Source organism: Natator depressus, chromosome 5 (genome assembly GCF_965152275.1).
Source record: "Natator depressus isolate rNatDep1 chromosome 5, rNatDep2.hap1, whole genome shotgun sequence".
NCBI classification, from domain to species: Eukaryota; Metazoa; Chordata; order Testudines; family Cheloniidae; genus Natator; species Natator depressus.
The window spans coordinates 82,386,142-82,412,981 of NC_134238.1; the positions used below are offsets into that span (position 1 = coordinate 82,386,142).

General features: G+C 41.0%; 1 protein-coding gene across 4 annotated transcripts in view; it reads left to right on the forward strand.

Moving 5' to 3' along the window:
* Positions 1–26,840, forward strand: part of AUH (AU RNA binding methylglutaconyl-CoA hydratase) — a 188,132-nt gene that overhangs the window by 39,703 nt on the left and 121,589 nt on the right. For all 4 annotated transcript variants that reach the window (XM_074953085.1, XM_074953086.1, XM_074953088.1 and 1 more), the window contains one exon: positions 12,134–12,220. In XM_074953085.1, coding sequence (XP_074809186.1) covers positions 12,134–12,220 — 87 coding nt within the window. The remainder of the gene's footprint in view (positions 1–12,133; positions 12,221–26,840) is intronic.

Sequence of the window (26,840 nt, forward strand, 5' to 3'; positions counted from 1 at the left end):
GGAGACACACGTAGACCCCTCCTGACAACGATGACAAGATTAAGACATCTCCATTAGCATACAGAATGGAAAACAGAGACAACTCCCCTAGCCTCACCTGCATGAAAGATGGACAGGGAGACATCTCAATTTGCATACAGAATGGAGAACAGAGAACCGCACTGAACTCTGGAATCAGAAAGGCAGGGAAGCACAGCATCATGGGAATCTCTGCTCCAGATGTTAATGAACCTATGCCTGCACACACCCAGCTCAGGAATTATCAGACCAATTCTAGTAATAAATCCTTGATTGATATCCAAAATACTGAAGCAGCCTATCAGAGTAGCAGCCGTGTTAGTCTGTATTCGCAAAAAGAAAAGGAGTACTTGTGGCACCTTAGGTGCCACAAGTACTCCTTTTCTTGAAGCAGCCTAGTTGCATTGTGAGCTCCCTGGAAGAAAACTCCACCCATAGCCAAGAGTGATCAGCTCCTATTGTCTAGCCTTAAATCATCAGTTTACCCATAAACAAATCTAGTGTTCTCCCTTGAACCATTGTATTTTCTCTACAAAAACCCCTATCTATGACCAAGTAAGTGTTCTGATGCTTAGAGCCAAGCTATGCATCAGTTCCACTGGGAATCCATCTTCTCCTGACTGATTGTGCTGGGGGCTTTGCTAGTCTCCAGCACTCAGGACCCTGAGCTACCACCATCACCTGGGAACCCTGACCAGTTCAAGCCTCATGGAGTGGGTGAGATCCCCCTCTTTCTCTCTCTCTCTCTGTTTTGCTTTCTACCTTAGGTATTAACCTTTGATAATGTATGTTATGTTGGTTTAGCCCTCCTTGTGTAGTTATCACTATTATTCAGTAAATAACTTTTATGGTTAAGCTGGTTGCTTCTCTCTCTCTCTCTCTCTGAACTTTACTGTTTTTAGCTTCCCCTTTTTACTCTGCAACAATGCTTCTTTTACCTAAGCTAAAAATCCCGATAGGGCTCAAAAATTCTGTGGGGTTTGCTCATCAAGTGGATTACTGCCAGTACAATTGTGACGTGAAAGTGGGCTAGGGACGTGCTAAGCCTGTGGCACATAAGGGGGGGGAGGAGGCAGCTGAAAGTGCGGCTCAGCCCAGCCCATTGAGTACAGGGACATATGAGGTATCAAGGTTCCTCCCCCACTCTGAACTCTAGGGTACAGATGTGGGGACCTGCATGAAAAACCTCCTAAGCTTATCTTTACCAGCTTAGGTCAAAACTTCCCCAAGGTACAAAATATTCTACCCTTTGTCCTTGGATTGGCCGCTACCACCACCAAACAAATACTGGTTACTGGGGAAGAGCTGTTTGGACACGTCTTTCCCCCCAAAATACTTCCCAAAACCTTGCACCCCACTTTCTGGACAAGGTGTGGTAAAAAGCCTCACCAATTTGCCTAGGTGATTACAGACCCAGACCTTTGGATCCTAAGAACAATGAACAATCCTCCCAACACTTGCACCCCCCCTTTCCTGGGAAATGTTGGATAAAAAGCCTCACCAATTTGCATAGGTGACCACAGACCCAAACCCTTGGATCTGAGAACAATGAAAAAGCATTCAGTTTTCTTACAAGAAGACTTTTTATAAAAATAGAAGTAATTAGAAATAAGAAATCCCCCCTGTAAAATCAGGATGGTAGAAACCTTACAGGGTAATTAGATTCAAAACATAGAGAACCCCTCTAGGCAAAACCTTAAGTTACAAAAAAGATACACAGACAGAAATAGTTATTCTATTCAGCACAATTCTTTTCTCAGCCATTTAAAGAAATCATAATCTAACACATACCTAGCTAGATTACTTACTAAAAGTTCTAAGACTCCATTCCTGGTCTATCCCCGGCAAAGACAGAATATAGACAGACACACACACCCTTTGTTTCTCTCCCTCCTCCCAGCTTTTGAAAGTATCTTGTCTCCTCATTGGTCATTTTGGTCAGGTGCCAGCGAGGTTACTTTTAGCTTCTTAACCCTTTACAGGTGAGAGGAGCTTTCCCCTGGCCAGGAAGGATTTCAAAGGGGTTTACCCTTTCCTTTATTTTTATGACATGAGGGTATCCGTTTGAGAGTGCTTATTGACCCAGTCCACTCAGACTTGCTCTGTTAGTGTGTGCGTGTGTTCATCTAGTTCTAGGGCTGGAGGAACCCAGCTCTGGGGAACCTAGAGGTCCTGCAGGATAGCTCCATTGGGTGGGGATTAGCAGAAGGAAGGAGTAGAGCTCCATATGAACACATAAGTGACATAAGCAGTACATTAATAGGATTACAGAACCCCTCTCTCCTCCCCCAGAAGAGTAACCCTAATAAATGAGCATACCCCAAAGTAACGGGCACATCCGGTAACAGTACAGTACTAAGACCTCGAGATCCAAAGCTAGCTGCCTCCAGTACAAAGGCTAGAGCCCTGGTGGGGCTTAGTTTGGCACAGAGTGCTTTGGCACTGACTATTACAGTGCCAGCTTCCTTGGCACTTCTGAAGCTTGGTCCTTGGCTCAGAGTGAATCAATACAGGGCATGTCAGCACTATCAGTTTGCCAGAAGCTGGGAATGGGTGACAGGGGATGGATCACTTGGTGAGATTACCTGTTCTGTTCATTCCCTCTGGGACACCTGGCACTGGCCACTGTCGGAAGACAGGACGCTGGGCTAGATGGACCTTTGGTCTGACCCAGTATGGCTGCTCTTACGTTCTTCTGTTCTATCAACCCCAGTGCACTGTACTCCTTCACCTACATTCGTGGCACTGGCCTCAGTAATGGGGAAGTGTCTGGCACTGGATGTTAGGAGCTGGAATCTACTTTTTTTAGGGCTGAACATCCAGTCCACAGTACAGATGGCCAGTTCTGTTTCTCCAGTACTGAGTGCCTACTCAGGACTGGCTATCTCTAGATGTACCTTACAACCTGGTTGTCCAGCATCAGCAACCCCTTCCTTAGTGATAGAATGCTCATATCTCATCATCTGAATCTCAACACATTGAGGAGGCCCCTTTACTTATTCCCCAAGGACTCCTGTTATGAATAATGCGACTCTTGGAGGGTGTCAAGAAATTCACATTGATCTAGTTCTCATAGGAATTATGAGGATGAGGACATACTCTGCCTTTCTCTGTGCCCCCTGGGTCCTTCTAATCTGCCAGCGTTGTCATATTGGAACCCTGGGGTCCATAGGGAGCAAGGCATCATTCCCCTGATTACCCCTTAGGCTGCATACCTCATCCCCTATTCCAAACGAAAAATCTATGGCGCCTTACTTGGCAACACATGATCCTCAGTCAACGGAGAAAAATTTGGAGGATGAACACCCTCAGACTGAAGATTTACAGATACTTGTAACCAGTGATGAGCTGCCAAAATCTGAAGAACCGGTTCCTTCAGTTGTTCCGGGTCTTCGGTGGCACTTCGGCGGTGGGTCCTTCACTCGCTCCGGGTCTTCGGCGGCCCTGAAGTACGTGCCGCCGAAGACCTGGAGCGAATAAATGACCCGCCACCTAAGTGCCGTCGAAGACCCGGAGTGCCGCCAGCTAAGTGAAAATTAAAAAGGGATTCTCAGCCAGGGGAGCCTCCCCAGCCGGATGTGGCCCGCGGGCCAGAGTTTGCCCACCCTTTAACAACCGGTTCTAAACTGGCTTCAAAATTTAACAACTGGTTCACGTGAACCGGTGCGAACCAGCTCCAGCTCACCACTGGTTTTAACTATATTGGCCTCATCCCTGGATGAGGCAGCAATCACAGCTGCATTGTCTCACCCAAGTGACTATAATAGATCCAAGAGCTGCTCACATGCATAGCAGGAAACTCCATACAAGCTCCAGGCTTGGATTCCTGGGCATGTGGCATTCCCCATTAATGAGGCTCTGTTGGACTCTGCCACGCACATTTGGCAAAGTTCTGTGATGGTCGTCCCATCTCTGAGAGCAAATAAAAGATACCAGGTGCCATCTACTGGACCAGAATATTTTTATATATATCCAGTATATGACATGTTGGTACTATTGGCAGCTCATGAAAAAACCACAGCATTAACCAAGAACGACTCCAGGTGAAAGGGAACCAAAATGTCTTGACTTACTTGGTTGTAATGTTATTCCTCTGCCAGTTCGTAATTCAGAATTTTTAAACTGAAGCATTGTTGGCCTGTTATGATTTCTTGAATTGCATGAAATGTTTCGATCTTATTTATAAATTATCTTAGGAAAGCAGAGTGGATTTAAATCTTTAGTTATAAAAAGGGACCATTGATCACTAGAATGTCTTTACAGGAAGCTCTAGACACTGAGTATATAATTTCACGGTCTCTGACAACTCGGTAGTTGAGACAGGCATCCTGGCTCCAAAGGTCTGGCTTTTCAAGAGAAGTGCTGTCAATGTCTCATTCTAATCAAGGAGATGCTATATTGCATACCCTAGGTGGTTGTAAGGCTTTGACTTTTTATTTTACTGCAAAGTACCAAACCCTTCAGAGCTTCCCCAAAATCAGTTGCAATATTTTACTGAAAGAATGAAGGGTCAACTGGTTTCATCCCAGAGATTAGCTAAATGCGTTATTGGATGTATTAAACTTTGTTGTGAGTTAGGTAGTTCAGAACCCACAGCTATTATTAGAGCCAACTCTATCGGGCACAGACCTCCTCTGTTGCTTCCTTGTAAAGCATTCCCATTTTGGTCATCTGTAAGGAAATTGTTTGGGATTCAATGCATACTTTTGCTAAGCACTTTTCCATAGTGTAAACATCTAGGTCTGATGCTTCTTTTGGCAGAGCAGTGCTGTAATCTTTAAGTAGACCCTGAGTACCCACCTCCTTATATTAGATCACTAGTTGGGAATCACCAACAGGGGAATAGATAAGTGACAAACACTTAAAAAAGAAAGGTTATTTATCTTCATAATAATTGGGCTTTGTCACAGGCCTCAGTTGAGTGCCCCCTATTTGCTACTTACTATATTGGTATGGGTGTGTGTGGGAAACCCAGCCCTTGGGTCCCTGGGGGTTTCAAGCCTTCATGTGTGACTGGAGCCCAGTCACTGCCCAAGTCTTTGGAGTCCCTAGGCGCACTCTTGGGGTGCAGGCCGTCTGTCTGACACTCCTTCTAGCCGAGCTGAAACTTGCTGTGCAGCTGCTTAGTCCCTGTGGTCAGTGCTAACCCTTTAGGTGCCCTGTTGCTTAAACATAACATCTTCCGCAATTCCACTCAAAGGTGTGAGCCTTTTAGATTACAGTTTAACTCTCTCAGGAGGCACATAGTAAGTGTAAAGCATATAACTCCCAATACTTTGCACAGATTCTAACACCATTTCTCTTTTACAGATAAAGCCCATGAAAGTACAGATCATTTAGAAAGCAATAAACATCCTGACTGCAGTGCCCTTCACTAGCTCACTTTTACCCTTGGGAGTCCTTAAGGGACCATCTGTTCAGGAAGGTAGGCAGGATCTCCTACCTCATCAGGCTTCTACATGCTGAGTTGCTTCTCCCTCATCTTGAGCTGGAGAAAAAAGGCTCCTTGAGTAGAGCAGCCCCTGCCTGCTTATAGCTTGTAGCCCTCTTTGTCAGGTGATGTCCTGCTCAGCCTCCACAGGTGATCAGAGACACCTACCAAGTGACTTTATTACCAAGGCAACTCCCCACCCCACTTCAGACTTGAAAACCCTGCTTGCCTTGGGCAGCAGCCATCTCTTTGTAATTTATAAGCACAATTGTCAAAGTTTAATTACTCTGTTGTTAGGCCTTGGTCACTACCCCTGTTGGACTCTCAATCCAAAATGGAGGCAGAGACCCCACAGAATAGACAAACAAGCTTCACATTCAAAATGGAGTTTGCATCTTGGTAAAGGTACATACAGATAGTTTATAATTTCACAAAGAATTAATAAATTATACATATAGATTCCCATATCATCACAGGGTTCTTTGAAATGTGTTGTGCATGTACGTAAATTCCACAAACCACCCTTTTTTCCTGTTACTATGGAGTCCTATTACATTAGCATTCTGTGGTGGCAAAGGAACTGAGTGGCAGTTGGGTCTGCACTGCTCTTTACGCCCTTGGTACAGGAGCACAAGGACAGTCAAGGCATGTGTGTGCTCCCAACTGATGCTACTGGCCCAAAGACTCTGACTTGAGGGCACGAGGTGCACATGTGCATTAAAAGTGTGCGTGCTCTCTCTCTCTCTCTCTGGACAATGCATCTCAAAGAACTCCAGTTACTGTAAAGTTAAGTAATGTTTTTTACTCAGCAGATCTTGGTATTTGATTGCTGAAAAACCATTTCCATTGCTATAGGCTGTGTCTACGCTACAGAGTTATACCTGCTGCAGCTATGTGGCTATAGTCTCTATACTGTACACAGGGCCAGAGAACCTGATTTGCTCATGCATCATCACTAGTATTAGAAAGAACACAATTTGCCGTTTAGATCATATGTTGAATTTGCAAAGCTAGCAATTAGCAAAACCATCTTTTTTTTTACTAGTATATTAGTCATAATTGATCTGAAATCACTGATGGACAGTCAACTCTAAAAATAGCATTATGGGGTTCAAACAGTTACTTTTGAGAGTAAAACTGCACTTTAAGTGAACTCTTGATGTTGTTTCCTAATATTAGTAAGAATGAAAATTGACCTTCAATTTAACACACAGGATTTAACAACTACGTACTAGAAACATTTTTTGTGTGACAGAAGTTGGAGATGAAATGGTTACACATTACTGAAATGTTAAGAAGGGGTAAATATTTACCCGTGTATTTTTAAACATTACAACAAAACACACACAGAATATTAAAAACAAAATGTGTTACTAATCCTGAAATACTATAGAAAATTCTGTTGATAAATATTAAGCTACAACTGCTGTCATTATTCATTTGATCTTATTGGTGACTTCCATTTTCTGACTGGAAAAAAAAATACATTTTATATATGAAAGGTATATTCAACTACTGTTTTGGTAGCCATGGAGTTAAATGGTAATAGTTTTTAGAAATTACTTCAGTCTGTCCCTCTATTTAATATTTCTTGTATATATGCTTTTTAACAGGTATAAAAGTAACCTTTATTTTTACTTTACCTGCCACTGGTCACTTTTCTTTAAATGGAGTTTTGTGCAGTATATAAGTGACAACCAGTGAAGTCCTCTTTACATTTTTTTTCACTTTGAATTCAACATAAAACTAGGTTATTTTGATTTTATTTTAATTTACTTGATACATTTCTTTTGCTAAGTATATTCTGTACCTTACTGATTTATTGTCCTTTTAAGGTTTATTTTGAATGTATAAATTAGCTATTTCTGTAAAGCGAGTGGGATGTTCTGTGTGGTATCTGAAAGTTTAGAGTCACATTTTAATTATGCAAACACGTATATTTGGTCTACAAAGCATAAGAGTTTTTCCTTTCATTCCTGCAAGTGGTTTTAGACACAATGGTAAAGATTTCGATGGCTTTGATTTTTATGGTGGTTTGTCAAGCAAATGGCTGTCCGTGTAGAAGACTGCTTGATGAAATAACTAACAGCAGCTTTAAATGAGAATTTTTGTACTGAGGGAAACTTTTATGGGATTTAAATCGAAGCACAATCTGTTTACTTTGTAGAATAATTATCATAACTTTTATTTTTGTGACTTGTATAATTAACAAACATGCTACTTCTGTTCAAACAAGGCTTTATTCCTCCCCAGTCTATCTATTTTTTCTTGATCTTTCAGTAAAATGTGTATGTTACATTACAATAGTGTAGTTTCTGTGCAAGGTTCTGAATTCATTGCAGGATGAAGCAGAAGAAGCTTGGTTTTGACTGAACTTGTATAAGACCTAGATATTAGAAAATATAAAAAATTACTGTCAAAGTGAGGAAAAAGTTATTACTAAATGTTTGTTTCCCAAGTTTGATTGTATGCAGGCTATACATTTTCCCCTTAAATATGTATGGATAACTCCAATTGGGTGAAATCCTGACCCTGTTGAAATCAATGGGCGTTTTGCCATTGCCTTCAGTGGAGCCAAGATTTCACCCATTTACTTTAGTGGGAGTTGTACGTGTATCTGAGGGCAAAGATATTTACAGGGGAACTGCGAGGTGTGTTTAATACAGTTATAGCTCTATCCTAAACATTAAAGTTCGTCTTGTGCTTCTCTGTTGTAGTTTGGTATCATAAATAAGAGAAGGAAAAGGCCTATTCAGAGTATGATGTATGAGCTCTAGCATGGGCAGCGGGTGAACACACCCTTAGGGGAGGCTAGTCCCTGACCCCTCCCACTCTGCCTGAGGCCCTGCCCCTTTTGCCCTGCCTCCCCTCCTGGAGCCCAGAGCACCCCCTGCTTGTGGCCGCTGGCCCCTTCCCCACGTGCTCCCAGCGCTGGGTGGGCAGACAGGAGACATGGCCAGAGTGCCCCCAGCCCCAGCGCAGTACGGATGGGCAGGTGGCACGGTCAGAATGCTCCCAGTGCTGGGCGGGCAGATGGCATGTCCGGAGCGCCCACAGCCCCGGAACGCTGGGCAGATGGGTGGCATGTCCAGAGCACTGGGTGGGCAGCGCGGTCGCAGCGCACGGAGGATGGGCAGCGCAGCGCAGCACAGCGTGGCCCTATCCCAGTGGTCTTGTACACACCGTGGCCCCGCAGCCTCTGGACCACAGAAGAGAACAGCAGGCAGGAGGGAGTCTGGGGGTGGAGCGTGGGTGGGGCTACACTAGGCTGTTTGAGGAGGCACAGCCTTCCCCTGCCTACGATACCCGCTGCCCAGGACCTCTAGTCTGTCTCACAATCTGCAACCTCTGGAGGTATGTTGAGAGTGGGTGTTGGGAAGGATTAGGCTAAACAGAACCTGGGGCTTCAGCTGCAGTCCGCTGAGGAAACTTATGAAGGCTCATTCTACAAGGCTGTCTGTTGTCTGAAAATCTGAAGCTACTTCTTGATTCTGAGCAGTTGACAAAGTATTATTTTCAGATGTTTTAAAATATTAATCTTTTAAGGAAATGGAGGCCTTTGCTTGTAGCTGCAATCTTTTTCATGACTGCCTTTGGTAACATAGCCTTTGCCACTTTCTGACTTGTGAACAAATTGCTGACAAATATCTCTGAGTAGTTCCTTTGCAAAATGGATCAAGATACTTTAATAATTGTTTGATCAATGGCTGATTCTTTTAAAGAGGACAAAAATATTAAATTGTTGGCAATCCAACTCTCTCCTGAACTAAAAGATGCTGAAGCTGAAGTTAAAAGAACACCGTCTACTTAAAGCTTGCACTTCTCTCTGAAAATTTTTTAGTTATTATTGTTACAACATCTAAGATTACTAAAAAAGGAAGAGATTAGAAAAAAACACACTATTTTTTCAGTTTGTTTGCTGTGGGAATTTGACACCATTTTGTGGGAATAGGGCAGAAACATTTTTTAAAATAGGAAAATGTAATTGTAAAACCACAGAAATTGGCCAGGGTACTCAAGAGCAAATATAGTACCTGAAACGGACTTTGAACTATTTTTTTTAGCAATTACATTTCAGGTTGACAGTGGCCCTTTTAATACACTTACAATCCTTTTATCTGCTCTTATCCAAGTTTTGCAAAGAAAATTGATTGAATTTCTATGAATGTCTCCCAAAGGACCTGGAGAAGAGCTATGTGCAAGCTCGAAACCTTGTCTCTTTCACCAACAGAAGTTGGTCCAATAAAAGAGATTACCTCATCCCCCTTGTCTGTCCCAAAAGACAAATATTCTATGTGAAGTAAGAAGCCTGCAATTCATGCAGGTCTCTTTGAAAGTACTTATATTTATGCTGGAAACCATTTCTGCTATAAATCTTAACAGCAACAACAACAACAAAACCCTACAATTGCCTCTCAGACTCATAATGACACTATATTCTATAATGTCTGATGCATTCATAGGGTCACTGGTTGTGCTCATTTTAAAGTTGGCTCTATGCATTTTTCAAGTGTGTGTGAAGTAAATAGTATATTTCAGTTTGTATGGTAGATGAAAGTTTTGAGTCAGATTTTTAACTAAGTAATCGTATGCTTTTTTCAGTCTGTAAAGTATAGGATTGTTTTTCTTAAGTGACGATTGTAATTTGCTTTTAGATACAGTTATATAGTTAAAGCCAAACATTAATAAGTTGGTGTCAAAGCAACAGTGCTACTGTTTTTATGCACACCATTTCCTCTTCAGCTTTTAAAATATATTTTCCCTTTTGGTGTCTTGTAAAGCACTCTCTTCAGTTAGAGCTTTATAAATAAAAAGAATAGGTGGGTGCATTTGTCTATGATTTAAATCATACCCAAATTTATGCGCATTCACATGCATATTTTGTTTGATTTTCAGGTTCCTGGTAAGTTTTTGGTATGAAAAGTCTGTGGATTACTGGGGTAAATGATTGGAGCCGTTCCTCTCCAATACAGATTTGACCACAGTAATCCCCACTTTTCATGACTACCCAATTAGTTTATTTCACTGTTGTCAATAGGGGGCTATCCTTAAACTTGGAAACTTGGCCTGTATCTAATAGCGCTACTTAAACTTAACAGTGCTAGCTGTAGACAATATTATATTATTATTTATTTGTATTATGTAGAGGCAGTAGTCAGGATTGATGCCCCATTGTGTTTGGCACTGAACATGCAGATAATGAAAAGACAGTTCCTGCCCCAAAAGGTTACAGCACAAGTCTGACTAGGCGCAACAAATAAATAGAGTGAACAGATGGAGGTCAAAGAAACAGTGAGACAATTATGATTATTATTATAAGCAGTAGTTGCATTACTGTAGCTGTTGAGTGTTCTATGCCTCATGGCATAGGTGGACTTGAAGAATAGGTTTAGAGGAGAGTAATGTAGTGGCTTTTTTGTTTTTTTATAGAGAGACACCCACACTCTCTCTCCCCAGTGCATAACAGGAGCATGGGAGAAAATGTGAAGTACCTTGAGGGGAAATTTGATTGTTGGGTGGCAAAAGCTGGCATCTTTGGTACAGTGGAAGTGGGAGATGAAGATTAAGAGCTAATTTTTGGCCACGTTGAATTTGATGATGGCTGCATATCCACAAGGATACACCAGATTGGTTGAGATTTGAGTTTGCATTGAAAGAGACACGGTCAGAGAGGGAAGAGGTAAACCTGTGATTTGTTAGTATAAAAATGATAGCTAAAGCCGTGCTCTTGTATGAAAGACCCCAGAGAGAGGGTATAGGAGGAGGAGAGAAGGAGGCCAAGAATAGAGCCCAGTAAGAACATCTGATCCAGTAAAGTATTCAAGCATGTGTTTTAAGAGCTTTGCTGGATCAGAGTCTGAAGCTTTTTCCTGAATGAGCTAGTTGCTGATTGTGGGGAATAGTTTTATTTTTGGGATGCAAATGTGTTCAGTTTGTATCATTAGTTGTATATCTTGTTTTTAAACTCTTTGTACATGTGCCAAAATACTAATTTGATAGTAGCATTTTTACAAATCAGAGAAAAATATTCCATTCATCCTAGTGGGAATGACATACATGTTGTCTGGAGAATACATGCACATGTGCTGACTGCTTGTGTCTGTTCCATTTACACGATATTCTACTGTTTGATAGGTTTCTTCCATATCTAGATACTGTGATTTTGTCTATATCTTTCTTTTCCATAAGGAAAAAAAAGGCATTTTTCATGGAGCAAGCTTCAAAGGACATTTAAATTTTATAACACACATTGTAATGATCACAATATTGTATAAGTAAGCTGCTAGAAGTGTTTTAGTATATACTTTATGAAAGAAACAAAGAATTTCTATTCATGTGTTTAGTAACATGAAAAAATACAGAGTCCTGGCTTTGGGACACAGTTGAAAAAAGTGAACACAAACATGACAGTTGCATTAATGTATTGAGGTCATTAAGCCCTTAAGTTGCGGGAGAAGTCTCAGTTGGAGCAAAATTGATCAAAGTGGATAGTCTGTATTTCACTGTTTTCACTGTAAACATTCAATTCTATATTTTCCTTGAACTATGAGAAGACTGAGAATAACTGATTAATTTGAACAAGCAGTATTTCAAAGTCCACTTGAATCTTATTGGCACAGCTTTGAATGCTATTTACCGTATTGCAGTTAGTTTACTAATATGTGTATAAAATGTCACTTACAGGTGCTGACCTTCAGGAAAGAGCCAAAATGCACTCCAGTGAAGTTAGTTCTTTTGTCTCAAAAGCAAGAGCAACTATTAATGAAATGGGTAAGTAAAATAAACTCACTGTTGAACAGTTGCACAGCTCAGACTTCTTTAACCTCTAAAGGTCAGATCAAAGAAGTGATATAAACATGTATGATTAATTCTTGCTATGCGGTGGGATATCCAAACTACTTATGTCAATGAGATAATTATGAGTCACTGGCACATTGTGTTTTAAAATGTGCACAATAGTGTTTGACTTCTTATAGAATAAATTAAGGTGCTGTTTCACAGACTGATTAACAATATAGCCAAGTGGTTTGGAATCATATTTTTGTGGAGGAAGAATTGTAGTTCTGTGCCCCCTCGGTGGTGTGGGGTTTGTTTATATTATCCCCTTCTTCTTTTGGATGTAGCAAATGCTGTTTTAAATTTATATCGTATAAATGTTTTAAACATGTGCTGTTGATGGAAAATGTGGTTTTATGGCACTGCAAAATATTGTTAAATCTGTATCTACTTTGTTATAATGGTGCCTTTTAGTAATGATAGTTTTGGTTTTAAATTCCATTTTGTGGTAAGTACTCCTTTTAAGGGCTTAATAATTTGCCTGTGCATTTTGGAATACGAAATCTCCATCCAAAAGTGACATTTCTGTAGATTTTAATCTGTTTGGTTTTGACAGGATATTGTTAATGTATTTTTATTAAAAGAAGATCAATCTAACATAGCATCTCTGGAGCAATCCCCTTTATAAATTTAAGCTACAAAAATTACTATTATGGGGTTAAAGATCCAATCATATGCAGTTTTGACAGTGCCTGATGACCCAAGCAACATTTTTTAAAGTATTACTCTTTTAAAAACTAAATGTGTATTCCTCCAGGGTTGCTGTGTGGGATTTACATTCCTTTTAAAGAAAATAAATGTTGGAGCATAAACATCTTAAACTGTAGGACTGTGTGTGTTGTTTATTTTAAATATTAAGAAGTTTGGGAAGGTGTTATCTAGCCCAAAAGTCAGAGAGCCGTTGAAGACAATGGAGTTGTTCCCAATTTACACGGGTAAGAATGAGAGCAAAATGTATACCCTGTGAGCCAAAGTATGCCATGATGTAACACTCTGCATAACCTGGTTGAAATCAATGGGGTCCAATGAAGTGTAAACCAGATCAAAGGTTGATCTGTAAGATTTTAGGTTTTATCATGGGGAGCTAGGGCTAGATCTTCATTTCACCTTTAAAAAGATGAATTATTAATACTTCAAAATTGCTCTAGAGGAGCCAATTACTTTTTAAAGACTAATTTTATATACCTGAAAGGTAATGGGAATAGATTGTTCCAGGGTTATACCAGGAAACCATCCACACATAATGCTATTCACTTATTTTTATGTTCTGTGTTTTTGACAAATTTTTTTTGTTTAATTATTTCAAGTAATATATTCATTACATATTATGGGCATTATTGTTTTGAACGTTCAATGTCAACAGTACATGCCATGACAGTATAAATATAACTCTTATTCTGAAACATTTCTGCAAAATAGTTTGCAACTTGTCTTCTCCATCATGAAGCTGATGGAAAAATATATATATAAAAAGTATACCTCAGAAATTGGAGATCAGTGTAGTGTGAGGTGTATGATGCCTTTACAAATGGAAGTGAGCATTAATCTTTTAACAAGTCAGGTTTTCAGTTCTTCTTTTTTTTCTTCTGAAGGAGTAGTCTAGCATTACAAAAACTAATTTTAGTAGAGCAAGTGGGACAGTGTATTTGCATTGGATTCCTGGCAATGAATCAGTATACTGAAAACAAGCAGATGAAGATTTTTTTTTCTGCCCAGAAGCAACCCTAATGTCAAGAGACACTTCACGAAGGGGAAAATATCTTCCGACAATTATTTATTTGTCATTGTACAAATGCTGTAGCAACATATTTTCAATTTCCTGTTTTTGTCCCTTTACTATACAACGTTAATAATGAAAACCAGTTTAAAATATGCACTACTTTCTGCTCTTCAGAAATAGAACACATTATGAAAACAGTGTTTATATTCAGATGTTTGACCTAGTAAGGAGATACATTTAAAGCAATGTGTGTCTTCAGAGCCCTTAAGAAAAATAACTTATTTAACTGTGTAGCCAAAATAGATGAAAGATAAATATTGCTTAAGACTTTAATAACTATTAAAAATCAGCCTTTTGAATTGGTAGGTCTTAGCTTTTTGTAGTTATTGACAATTTGATTATATTTTTTGTTCTTGTACCAGTTCTTTTTTTTTTTTTAAAGATGCAGCATCATTAATTAGGAATGTAACAACAGAAAAGATTTTTCTATAAATTAAAATCGTACTGCACTTGTTTGCTACAGTTTTTAAATAGAATTGTAGGTGGGATTAATTTATGACTTCATGCTAAATTTGGGGGAAGTATTAAGATTACATTAAATATCACTTGGTATAAAAATAAGCATTTGAAAAAAGAGCAGAAGAAATTGTACTGAGCTCTTAGTTGTAGCTCTGAATACTTAAAGTTGGGGACGGGGGAATCAAAGCATGCCGCTATTTTTAGCACTAGTTGCTTTTGCTAAAATTATATCAGAGTTGTGTGGGTTGTTTTTATAGAGCAGGAACGTAAGACTACTTGTCCATTACTGTATTCTACCTTGAGATTCTGCATTATTGACATAAGGCTGCTTTTACCCTGAAAGTTCTCAGAGGGGAAAACATTAGTAGATCTGCCTAGTTGTATACAGTTTCAAAAGGGTTTCTGGCTAAACTAAAGCAAAGTCTCATTGGCGCACACACATGCATCCCTTTTTTGATGCTTTGGAAATAAATAATACCTTGTGCCAGATCCTCAGCTGGTGTAAACTGAAATAGTTACAATGAAGTCAATGCTATGTCTGCGTATGCCAACTGTGGATCTGTCCCTTTATATCTACACAGTGCAGTTCATCCAGTGAGATTCTAACTATAAAATAACATGTAACTCCTTGTGGGGTGGAACATGGTAGCCATTCTGTGCCAGCAAAACACTTTGTTTAGAAGGGAGAATGAAAAATTGGCAGTATTATATGTAATTACTCCAGTTGGAATTTGTCCACAACCTTTATAAATGTGCAAAAATCCCTAAGGATTGGGAGTCAAATCCCATTGAATTTCAGTGGTATTTGGATGTCTAACTCTCTTATATGCCTTTGAAAATCCCAGCCCAAGAGTGGTCAGCCTTGATTTTATATTCTGTCTGAAGGCAGTGTAACACTGACAGATCCCGGGTGTCGTCGGGCGGGATCAAACCTGGGACCTCTGGAGCTAAATACATGAATCTCTATTGCATGAGCTAAAAGCCGTACGGCTCTTGGCTAAGGTTGTAGACGGACTCATTAATCTCTAAGTCAGAGGTGGGCAAACTACAGCCCGCAGGACTGTCCTGTCCGGCCCTTGAGCTCCCGGCCGAGGAGGCTAGCCCCGGTCCCTCCCCCGCAGCCTCACCTAGCTGCGCTGCCAGCACTCTGGGCGGTGTAGCTGGCTCCGGCCGGGCCATGCTGCTGCGGGGGGGGGGGGGGGGGGGTTGGATAAGGGGCAGGGGATTCCGGGGGGCAGTCAGGGGACAGGGAGCAGGGGGCGGTTGGATGGGGCGGGGCAGTCAGGGACGGGAAGCAGGGAGTGGTTGGATAGGTGTGGGAGTCCCAGGGGGCCTGTCAGGGGATGGGGCTGTGGATAGGGGCTGGGGCAGTCAGGGGACAGGGAGCAGGTGGGATTCCAGGGCGGGCAGTTAGGGGTGGAGGGGTCCCAAGAGGGGGCTGTAAGGGGACAAGGAGCAGGGGGGGTTGGAAGGGTTGGGGGTTCTGGGGGGGCGGTTCGGGACGGGAATCAGGGGGATTGGATAGGTGTGGGATTCTCGGGGCGTCTGTCAGGGGGCGGGGGTGTGGATAGGGGTCGGAGCAGTCAGGGGACAGGAAGCAGGGGGGGTTGGATGGGGGTGGGGTCCCAGGAGGGGGCAGTCAGGGGACAAGGAGCAGCGGGGGTTGGATGGGTCGGGAGTTCTGAGGGGGGCGGGAAGTGGGAGGGGGCAGATAGGGGGCAGGGGCCAGGCTGTTTGGGGAGGCACAGCCTTCTCTACCCAGCCCCCCATACAGTTTTGCAACCTCGATGTGGCCCTCGGGCCAAAAAGTTTGCCCACCCTTGCTCTAAGTAGTCTCAGTGCTACTACATGGGACAGAGCACCGCACCCAGGAGGTGTTTGGGTTACAGCAGCACATTGCTTCCTGGCACCATGCTGGATCAGTGATTCAGTACCAACTCAACGAAGAGAGCTACCAAATTTTTGTATTACTGCAAGTAACTGGTTTTTTGTTTTTGTTTTACATCTTCCATCTAAATACCAAATAAGCCATACTCTGTTTGGCTTATAAGCGCTAGTTAATTTTTACCCTGAGGTGGTTGTTATGGCTGTAGGCAGTGGGTTATATGCAATTATTTTGTTTGGAGATAGCTTTCACATTCCTCAATTATTTTTTAATTTATTCTTTGACTATGACCTTCCCAGATCAAAAGGCCATACATTTGGTTATTTTCATTTGCTTTCCCTGAACAACGGCACTAGTTATTGGGATATCAATATTCAAAGCCTAAGCAAATAGTTGCTTCTAGAGAACTTCCTGAAAGGCACATTTTTATTCTCTCTTAATTTCTGTCTATCATCCCTTTTTCTTTAAGAATTTCCCAAGTGTCACCTCCAAACTTTAAGTCCTTGCTCAGACTTTGGAAAGAATCACTCATCCTCTGAAATCTTCTTTTCCTAATCTCCTACATCCTTCCTGCCTAGAAAGAAGTACTATGCCAAATTAATGCCATAAATTCTTATTTGCACTGGCCAGCAGAACTTGGTCCCTTAGCCCCCAAGAATGCACAACCACATAAATTGCCCTGACCCCTGCTTTACCAGCCATCGATCACCACTTCTCAATTTATAAAACTGGCTGGCGCAGCCTCAAAAGTAGGCAGAGCCAACCTGGGTAGGGTCAGGTTCAGCCTGGCCAGGTGATGCCCTAATTTAGTGTTTCAACCAGTGGGGTTCTTTTGGGGCTCTGATTTGAAGGTTAAAAGATCAGCTTCTGTGGTGATGGAACCTCCTGGAGAGGATAGTGGCAGTACTGCTGGTGTTTTGTGGATTATTGTTGGTAAATATCTTTGACAATGTCTTTGAGTACCTATAGTGTGCTTGATACTAAGGAAACAAAAATAAATGGTCTCTGTTTCAAGGAATGTACTGTTTTAACTTAGATGGTACAGTAGTTTCAGACACATAAAATAATATGAATAACATTCAGTCTTGAAACAATGAAGATAATTCTTGTGGGATTATTGCTGAAAGACTCCGTAAAAGTGGGTTTTTTTTCTTTCCTTTTTGAAAGGAGTGATTTGAATGAAGAGAACATCACCTGCTGCAGCATGGAGAGGAAGAGAGTTCCAAACCACAAAAACGGGAATGGGAGACGAAGGCAGTAAAGGGTTATGCAAAATGGGTTTGATAGTGTAGGCAGTAGAAGGAGAAGTAAGAGGTAATACACACAGAGATTGGGTGTTGGTGAAGTGCCTTGAAGGAGGAGGCAAGAGGAAGCCAGTGAAAGAATGTGAAGAAGGGAGTTACATGGTCAGAGCAGTACTAGAATAGACGAAAATCAATTAAATTATGCTTTTTGAGACTCTGTTTAACTACAAAAAGAAAAGGAGTACATGTGTCTAAGGTGTCACAAGTACTCCTTTTCTTTTTGCAAATACAGACTAACACGGCTGCTACTCTGAAACCTGTTTAACGACAGTCATTCTGCCTGAAACATAACCATTGTACTGTACATCCTTCATGTTGGCTGTAGTACATCTACTGATGCTACTTTTATAATACGTAGTGTAACTGTGGAGGCAGTGACCCAGACCTGAGGGCGTACTTTCCTTTGCCTAGCAATGATCTATCTGGATGATTAAAAGCTGTTAATATATTCAGAGATCTGTTCCAATCAGCTGGAAGATTGTAGGTTTTTGTGTGGAAAGTGGGTGAGGTATGAGAAATGATCCATAGGTTTCAATCAAGGACATAGAATATCTCTCAAAGAGGGATGTAAAATTGGTTCCACGTCAAGATCTTGAAGTGAATTTTAATGTATAATTAAACCTAGCAAAGTGAATTCTATAATAGTCATGCTATAAATCTGTTGTGTCCCGCCCCCCGCCTCCTCCCTCCCACCCTCCAGCCTCTCTTTCTGGTAAATAACACAATTTTGGTATGACCAATGCTAAGAAAATAAATAAAATATTAAACACTATGATACATTATCCTATCAGAATGTTGTTTATCTAGTTTGGGGCTCTGTGAAGAACATGGGAATAATCTGCATTAATTTCTATGAATGTTAAATATGTATCTGTGGGTTTGGTGCTTATATTGTGCTGGCTAAAAACATGATTAATGGCTAAACACTGCAGGGGGCCATTGCTTTTATCAGCTGATCACAGTTCCAGAGAGGTGAAACATGGTTGGTAAACAGGGGGTGCTGTAGCCTGGTGATCCAGTCTAAAGTGGAGTGAATTGCAGGGATACACTCTTTCTGTGGGCACTCTTTCAAGTGCAGGTGTAGGCCTATTACTTAAAGAGTACCCACAGAAAGAATGAAGAAGATCATAGGTACGCTCACCCCTGAACCATAACAGGCTCATATCTGACCTTACCCTAGCTCACCATCCCTCTCATTTGTGCTCAATGTTAAGGGGGGAGGATTTTGCCCAGTGTGTTTCCAGCTGTAGATAGTTCAGTGCCTGTTCAGCAGAAGTATAGAGCAAGGCTAATTTAGTCAGAATTGCTAGTAGGCTGAAACACATTTCTGAGTTCTTGGTTGTTTTCCAGCAGTAGCTTTGATTTACTGCTTCTTTTAATGTTGAATTAATTTAAATTACTCTTTATATAAGAAATAACTAAGTATTGTCAGTTAACTAAGTAGGCAGTGCTGTCTCTGCGGACCTGAAATTATGTGCTTTGTCAAATTTCATTGGATTGTTTTTAATTAAAAAACGCAGTGATAAAGTTTGATCATGCCAATGAATGCATCATTAAACTTCTCCATCCAAGCTGTTTGTTATCCATTTACATAACAACATTGCTTACAGGATTTTTGTTATACTTTTTTTCCCTTTCTTAATAAGACTCTAAAATTTGTTGTAAGGATGGGTAAGGAAATGTGGATACTAATGTCCCAAATCTTCCAGATCCAGGTAGGATCTAAGGCCTGGTCTACATTACAAAGTTAGGTTGACCTAACATGATTCTATATAACTTTGCATGGGTCCACATCTTAATTTGCCTCTCACTGACATAAGTTCCCTGTTTCATTGTTGTAATAACACGACCTCCTCAGATGACACATAGCTAAAGTTGACCTACTTCTGCTGACGTAGTGCAAGTGTAGACACGGCATTACCTGTGTCGACCCTAACTGTTCTCCAGGAGCTGTCCCACAATGCCCCTGTCGCTGCAAAAATGTTCACTCAGGTCACAATTTTGAAGGCCACTGCCCAGGGGTCACTGATACCTTAAGTCTGCCTACACCTTAAATCCTCCAGCTTGTTTTTGAAATGCCTTTTCCTGATTGTCCACCATTGCAAGCATCCAACCATGCCAGATCCACGCAGACAGAAAGCTAGTGGATGTGCTCTTGCCTGGAGCAGGAAAGAAGTCACTGATCTCCTTTGCCCTAGCCCTAACCCTAACCCTAAGGTGCACCCAAAGAAATATAGACAACTACTTCCAGATTGTGCAGGGGTTGCTAAATCTGAGGCACAACAGGGATGAGCAGCAATTCTTGGTGAAAGCCAAGAAACTTTAGCAGGCCCATCATAAGGCAAGGGAGAGCAGCAACAAATCTGGAGCTGTCCCCTGCAGACCTGCTGCTTCTGCTGCTTTACTTGGCGGGGACCACACCAGCACCATGACTGTGGACACTTGGTGAGAGATGGACGTTGAAACCGCTGCAGTGCATGGGGCAGGCGGTGGGTGGAGACAGGGGGCATGCAAACCATGCAGTGAACCAGGAGGTATTCAAAACTCAGTTGGAGTCAAGCCAGTCCTGCCAGGCAATTACAGATGGGGAGGGGAAGGGAAGCTCAGGTAAGTGTGTGGATACATAATTCCCTATAAGCATTTTCCCCTCTTTTTGTTGTCCGATACCTCCTGTCTCTCCCTCCCTTCTTCCCTATTTAAAAATGGCGACCATCGCATCCATGTGTTCAGAGAGCAAAGGTGTCAACTTTTGATTCCTCATTTTACTTGTAAAACCACCCCTGGGAATATAATTAAAGTTAATGCTCCGGAGTGCTTATGCAGTTGCCACTTCAATCAACTAATATATGTTAGAAAATACATTTAAAAAAATTAGTATGGCCAGCCAAATTACACAGTCCTCATCAGATCATTGCCCTATGATCTGGTAGAGGTTAGAAGAAAAAAGTAAAAGTGGAGTTTGCTTTTCCTTTCTTTGGCTTGTTGGACTGGGTGGGGTGGAGGGGAAGGAGTCCACAGTTCTACCCCAAACAGAGTACTTTTTTTTATCGGAACAGGGACATCCCTTTTATCCTCTTGAACAATCTCAGTGAAATTTTCATGGAGGTACTCTGCAGTTGTTTCCCGAACATTTCTAGGGATGGCTGCTTTATGTCTTCCCACATAATAGGAGACATTCCAATGCCCCTGCTATGATTTCCACAGGCACCACTGCAGTAAATCGGCAGCAGCATATATGCCCGGGCAGCATCAGGATGCGAATAACAGCTGTGTTCTGTGGGCCTCTGTCACCCTCATGAGTGAGAGATCAGCCAAAATCGCACTGCCTGTGAAAATATTGGCAATATTCACTGCACTTTCCCTATACTCAGATTCAGAGGCACCCAGCTTCTAAACCTCTCATGCAACAATCCCCACCCCTGCTTCGTCCCGGCTAGTCCCATGCTCACCATGGCTTGAGTTGCAAAACAGTTGTGTAATGAGGTGCTCCAAAACTAAAGTTGCAATTAGAATTTCTTACATTATTCCCATAAGACCTTTAATAAGGGAGTTTTGGGACTTATCTTTCCATTGTGATTGTAAATCTAATGACGTTTTGGAGGAGTTGGGGGAGGGCAGTTGCTGGAGGAGAGGGAAAAGGACAGAGAGGTGCATGGGAAGTGCACCAGGATATTATGGTTCAGGAAACAAACAGATGTTGGAGAATATGTTTGAGCTGAATGCCCAAAGGCCTCATGCACAGCAGACTTTCCAGCCCATGGAAAACTCATGGTTGCTGAGTTGCTCAGCATGGTTGCTCAGCATAAGAGGTGACAGCATGGCATGAACTCTTACTTCTGTCACTCCATGTCAAGGGAAAACAAGGAGAACCTTGACTATACCTACACTCACTGACCTGCAATAACTGCAGGATGAGCCTGCAAGTAAAGTGCACTAATTTTTATCATGAATAAAACTTTGTTATATGTTTTAATATGTAAGTATGTATGTTTATTGTTTGTGTTTTTTATAAGTTTGGGTTACCCTCTTACAGCACTATTAAAATATTTTAAAATATTTATTTTCACTTTGTTTCCTGTTTATTTGTACACAATAAAGTTGTATTTTGTGAAACTCAGAGTATATTTATAGATTTGCAGCAAGCATGTATGCCACGTTATAAAATCCATAATGGGAGTCAGTAACCCACCCATATTTAAAGTCTATGCACATGAAGGCACACAAGTTCAAAAGCATAACACAATAATCTGATGTCTAACTGCTTAAAATATTCTTTTAAAGCCTCCTTCCGCTGTATGTACTTCCACAGTTCTCTCTTCTAATAGCCCTTGTGTGTGGCTGTTCAAATTCAGCAGATAGCCAGTCCACCTCACCCTTCGATCTTACAGTAGTCTTTTCCCCTTCACCTCACAAATATTATATAATACACAACATGCAGCAAAACCGATAGGAATGTTTGCCTTGCTGAGATCCAACCTAATCTCTAAAAATCACGAATGAGATTTTAATTGACCAAAAGCATATTCAACAGTCATCTTGCACCTGCTCAGCTGTTAGTTGAATCTTTCCTTCGTTCTGTTGAGGTGGCAAGTGTACAGTTTCATGAGCAGGGGAGCAAGGCATAAATTGGGTCCCCCAGAATCAGTTGACATTTCAACATCATCAATGAGAATGTGCTAGTCAGGGAAGAATGTTCCTGCTTGCATTTTTTGGAAAAAGTCCCATATTCTTAAAGATGCAAGCAGCATGCACCTTTCCTCACATGTGATGCTGGAACAATTTGTATAATGGGGGTGCTGAAAACCATGGGACCAAACTCTAAACCTTCCATATCATGGAAACCAATTCAAGCCAAGGGATGCTGCTGCACACCCATCACCTATTGTTCCAGAACCTATGTCCCAGACCAGCCTACATTGATGTCAGTGAAGCATGTCTGGTGATCCACTAGCACTTGCATAATCATGGAAAAGTACCCCTTTTGTTTTATGTATTCACTGGCAAGACTGGAGGGTGCCGGAATAGGGATAAGTGTTCCTGTTATTGCCCTACCACAGTTCAGGAACCCCACTATCATGTGACCCACATGTGGGCTGTCATGCAAGGTAGGCTGATCAGGAGTCAGGGACAGGAGTTAGAAGAAAAATCAATAGCTAGGAATCGGAGCCCCAGGTTAGTAAATATGGATGCACATCGGGTTCTTGCATAAAGAGACTGCAACATGTCAGCTAGGTTAAATGAAAAGTAAACATTTGTCCCTAGTACAAAAAGATGTAAGGAAATCAGGGAATATATGTTCAATATTTGTCGTTAGAGGGTCTTCTTTAAACATCCATCTTAATTCCATCAATTCCTTGATTTTCTGTTTTGATTAATTCATTCTCATACATGGTCTATATGAATGTTTCGACATTGGTATAGAAAACACTGATTTGTAACGTTAAAAAGCTGCTTATAGAATAATCTGTATTCATTCCATCGATGATGGAAATTTGTAGAAGAGAAGGAAAAACACTGTATCTTGAGGACATCCTCTTTCACTGGTAGCTTCTGATGCATAGAGGAGAAACCTAACTGGGTAATAGTTTGTCTGATGTTCTCTCAGCGAGAAACAATCTACAGTATCTACTTTCTTCATCAAACAGCAAGGCTTCTCTCTTTACCATTTACAGAGAAAATAAAAACTGTGTATGTGCATACTCTGACTCATTGCAGGTTATTTGCCTGGGCATGCTTTTGGATGCACGGATTTCTCTTTGTGTATTTGGCAAGAACTTAGTTTTTAATTTAAGATATTAACATCTTGCACGAATAGCCTTTCTTTTGCTTTTTTAAATAGTGAGACTTCTGACAGAGCCCTCTTTGAAAAGTTTATTTCGGTATTTGAGGGAGCTTATTGATTCTGAGCGGGAACATACACTGAACTAGATTAGATCATAAGGCCAAGGTGTGTTAGCCCAAGATATGCATATTATAGAGTTAAGAGGAAGAGCCCTCAAATTATAGTAAATATCTACCTTTTGAGATATATTTGAATTATCTTTTCTTCTGTCATCTAGTGAATCAAGAAGTTGAAACAGCCATCTTTGTCAGCACATGGCAAGTAGTGAGCACAAAAGGAAGTGCAGGTTTTTGCCTACTGTACAGCATCCAGATGATCTGATTAACTTAGATACTATTTTGGTATAAACAACGAGGAGTACTTGTGGCACCTTAGAGACTAATAAATTTATTTGTGCATAAGCTTTCATGGGCTAAAACCCACTTCATCAGATCCATGGAGTGGAAAATACAGTAGGAAGATATATATAGTACATGGGAAAAAATGGAGGTTGCTTTAGTTACCAGTAACTGAAGTTTCTTCAGTCATCCATGGAGACTCATCCTTAGAGTTGTGTACCATCTTGTTCTGGCTTGGTGCTGCATATCTTGATCCTCTTGCCGTGCTGCATCTTTTGTAATCTGAGTTGCTCAGCAATAGAAATGTATACTGCTCTTGACTCTTGATGTATCTGTATCAGAGTCTATATGAATGCAAGTCCATGGACATAATTTTCATAGGTATCAATACAGAAAAATGAAGATTGACAAGATTTTAGTGATTCCAAGTACAATAATGGGTAGTAAAAAGGACTTATATGGGCATATGTATGTATATCTTCTCCCTACATTTAAAAAAATAAGTGGGATCTCTGTGCCGTTAGGCTTATATATTGACTAAGGATATGTCTACGTTGCAGTTAAAGACCCACTGCTGGCCTGTGTCATCTCACAGGGTCCTAGCGCCCGAGCTCCAGCCTGAGCCTGGAAGTGTACACTGTAATGAAACAGCCCCGCAAGCCTGAGTCAATTGGCATGGTCCAGCTGTGTTTTTTAATTGCAATGTAGATATACCCAAAGGATGCTTACTGTTTCTAAAAGTGTCAAGTCCAAGTAGCATGATGTTAAAACTCTCAAGATAGGTATCTCTTTTTAATGGAGAAGATATGAAGATTTGTGCTGTTTTTAATAGGGGGAATAATTCTGCTCTCGCATTGTACATGAGTAATGGATAATCTCAAATCTGTTGGATGACAAATGAGATCCACTTCAATTCAGGCTTAAACATTTTTTTTAGCCTTTATTTTTGTTCATTTTAAGACAGTACTTTTAACACCTATGAATTACATAAAAATGCAAAAACAGATAATGCAAGAAAGATAATTGAACAAGTTACCTTTCCTGGGGATAGGGTGATTCTTTTCAAGTCTCTATGTTCTTCCCTCTGTCTTTTCCACTCTCCTGCTGTCAATCACCTATCTTTTATCCCCTGTTCTGTAACTTTGCATAGGCTGTTTACTCAGTTATTTCATCTATGTACCTATCTATTCTAACCCCCTAATTAAAACACTCATGCATAAATCCCAGTAATCTAAATTAATACATTTTTGCTTATCCTGCTTTTTTAAGTTCCTTTTATCTGTCTACTTATACCATCTATTCTTTGTTGTTAACCTCTCTGGCTTCATCCAGGTCTTATCTTATTGGTCTGGTTTTGTGGCCTTGGTTTTTTGCTGGTTAGCTTGTCTTGGGGGGAACCTGGAGTTAACAATTGCTTCAGGACACTTTTTCACTCTGCTGGTTATACAGGACAAGGTTTTACAGCTAAGACACACAAACCAGCTTTCATGGTTTACACAACCCTGAAGCAATTTCAGCTAAATTCTGAAATGCTACATCAGCAGAGACACATACAAAAGCAAAACTTCCTTTATATTTTCTTATATAAAATAAGAATATATAGAATCATTTCTCTAACATTATTTAGTATGTTTATTTGACTAACACAATTTTTACACAGTTTTCTAACAAGTCTTTCTGACCTGGTGGCAGTGCAGTGACAATTAGCAATTATGAAAGAACTTCCAAACATCACCTTGTAGTGACCATGGATATAACCAACCTAGGATGGGAAGCCCATGCTGAAAGTCTTCACTTCTGGGGAAATGGTCTCTCTGGGAAGAGTAGTTTCTTATAAATGTTCTGCTTGCACTGATGACCTTCAGATACTGGTGGTCCTGAGTCAGACAGAGGTGGGTCACAGTATAGTACAGAAACAAGCAGAAAGTTGCATCTCCTGTATTAGGCTATTCCTAATTACCACACATTTAACAGGGAAGAAAAACACAATCACAGGCAAACTAACTTGATCTAACACATGGTCTATGGATTGGAGATTAGGAGACCAGATCTTCCAGTTGGGGAGACACCAGAGGTGGCTCTCTTCTTAACTCACCTGAACAAGATACTGGCAATAATCTGCTCCTAGTAATAAGAAAAGTCTGTATCAGCAAGTAACATTTTCTCTATTCACTGAAAAAGGTGACTCCTATATACCTTTCTAATAGCAAAGGTTCTGGCAAAGCTCAGTACAGATGAGGGCTCATTATCTTCTAACAACCCCATGCTCAGATGGGTGAGGTTATCAACTCTGTTGCATGTGGTCAAAGCAGATCTTGTCAGGCTAAGAGCCTGGTCTCAGATCATCATTAAAAACCAAGGCACCTTTGTCCTTCCCAAGCTGAGAGCTCTTTTCCTGACAGCTTGGTTCCTGACAGAGTAGAGATCCATTGGCAAAGTGTCTCTGACATCTTTGAAGCCACCTACCAAAAAGATTCTCAACACCAACAGGAAAAGGTTTGTGGGATGAAGTCAGGCACAAATGATCTCCTTCGCTTGCCCTGCACAAAAACGGTTTGACCAACTTTCATCTGTTTTATTTTAACTTAAAAACTAAGTCCATATAGATAAACCTGACAGCTATTTCACCTTATCATAAACTAAATGTTGAACTAGCATCTCTTTAGCCCATGTAGTCAGGTTCTTGCGTGGCTTGACACTTTTGAAATTTTGGGAGCAGGGAGCCCATTGTCTTGTAGGTCCTGATAAAAACTGGTGAAAGCACCTTTTTGAAGCACTCAGTTCCTATGAGCTTCAGTTTCTTATGCAGAAAGTCCTTTTCCTGGTGGCTGCAGCTCAGAATCTGAGTAAGCTTCACTCTTTAGTGACTGACTGAGCTTTATACCAGGTTTTACAAGGTGAAGGTGGTGCTGCAAACTCAGGTGACGTTCTTCTCTAAGTTGGGGT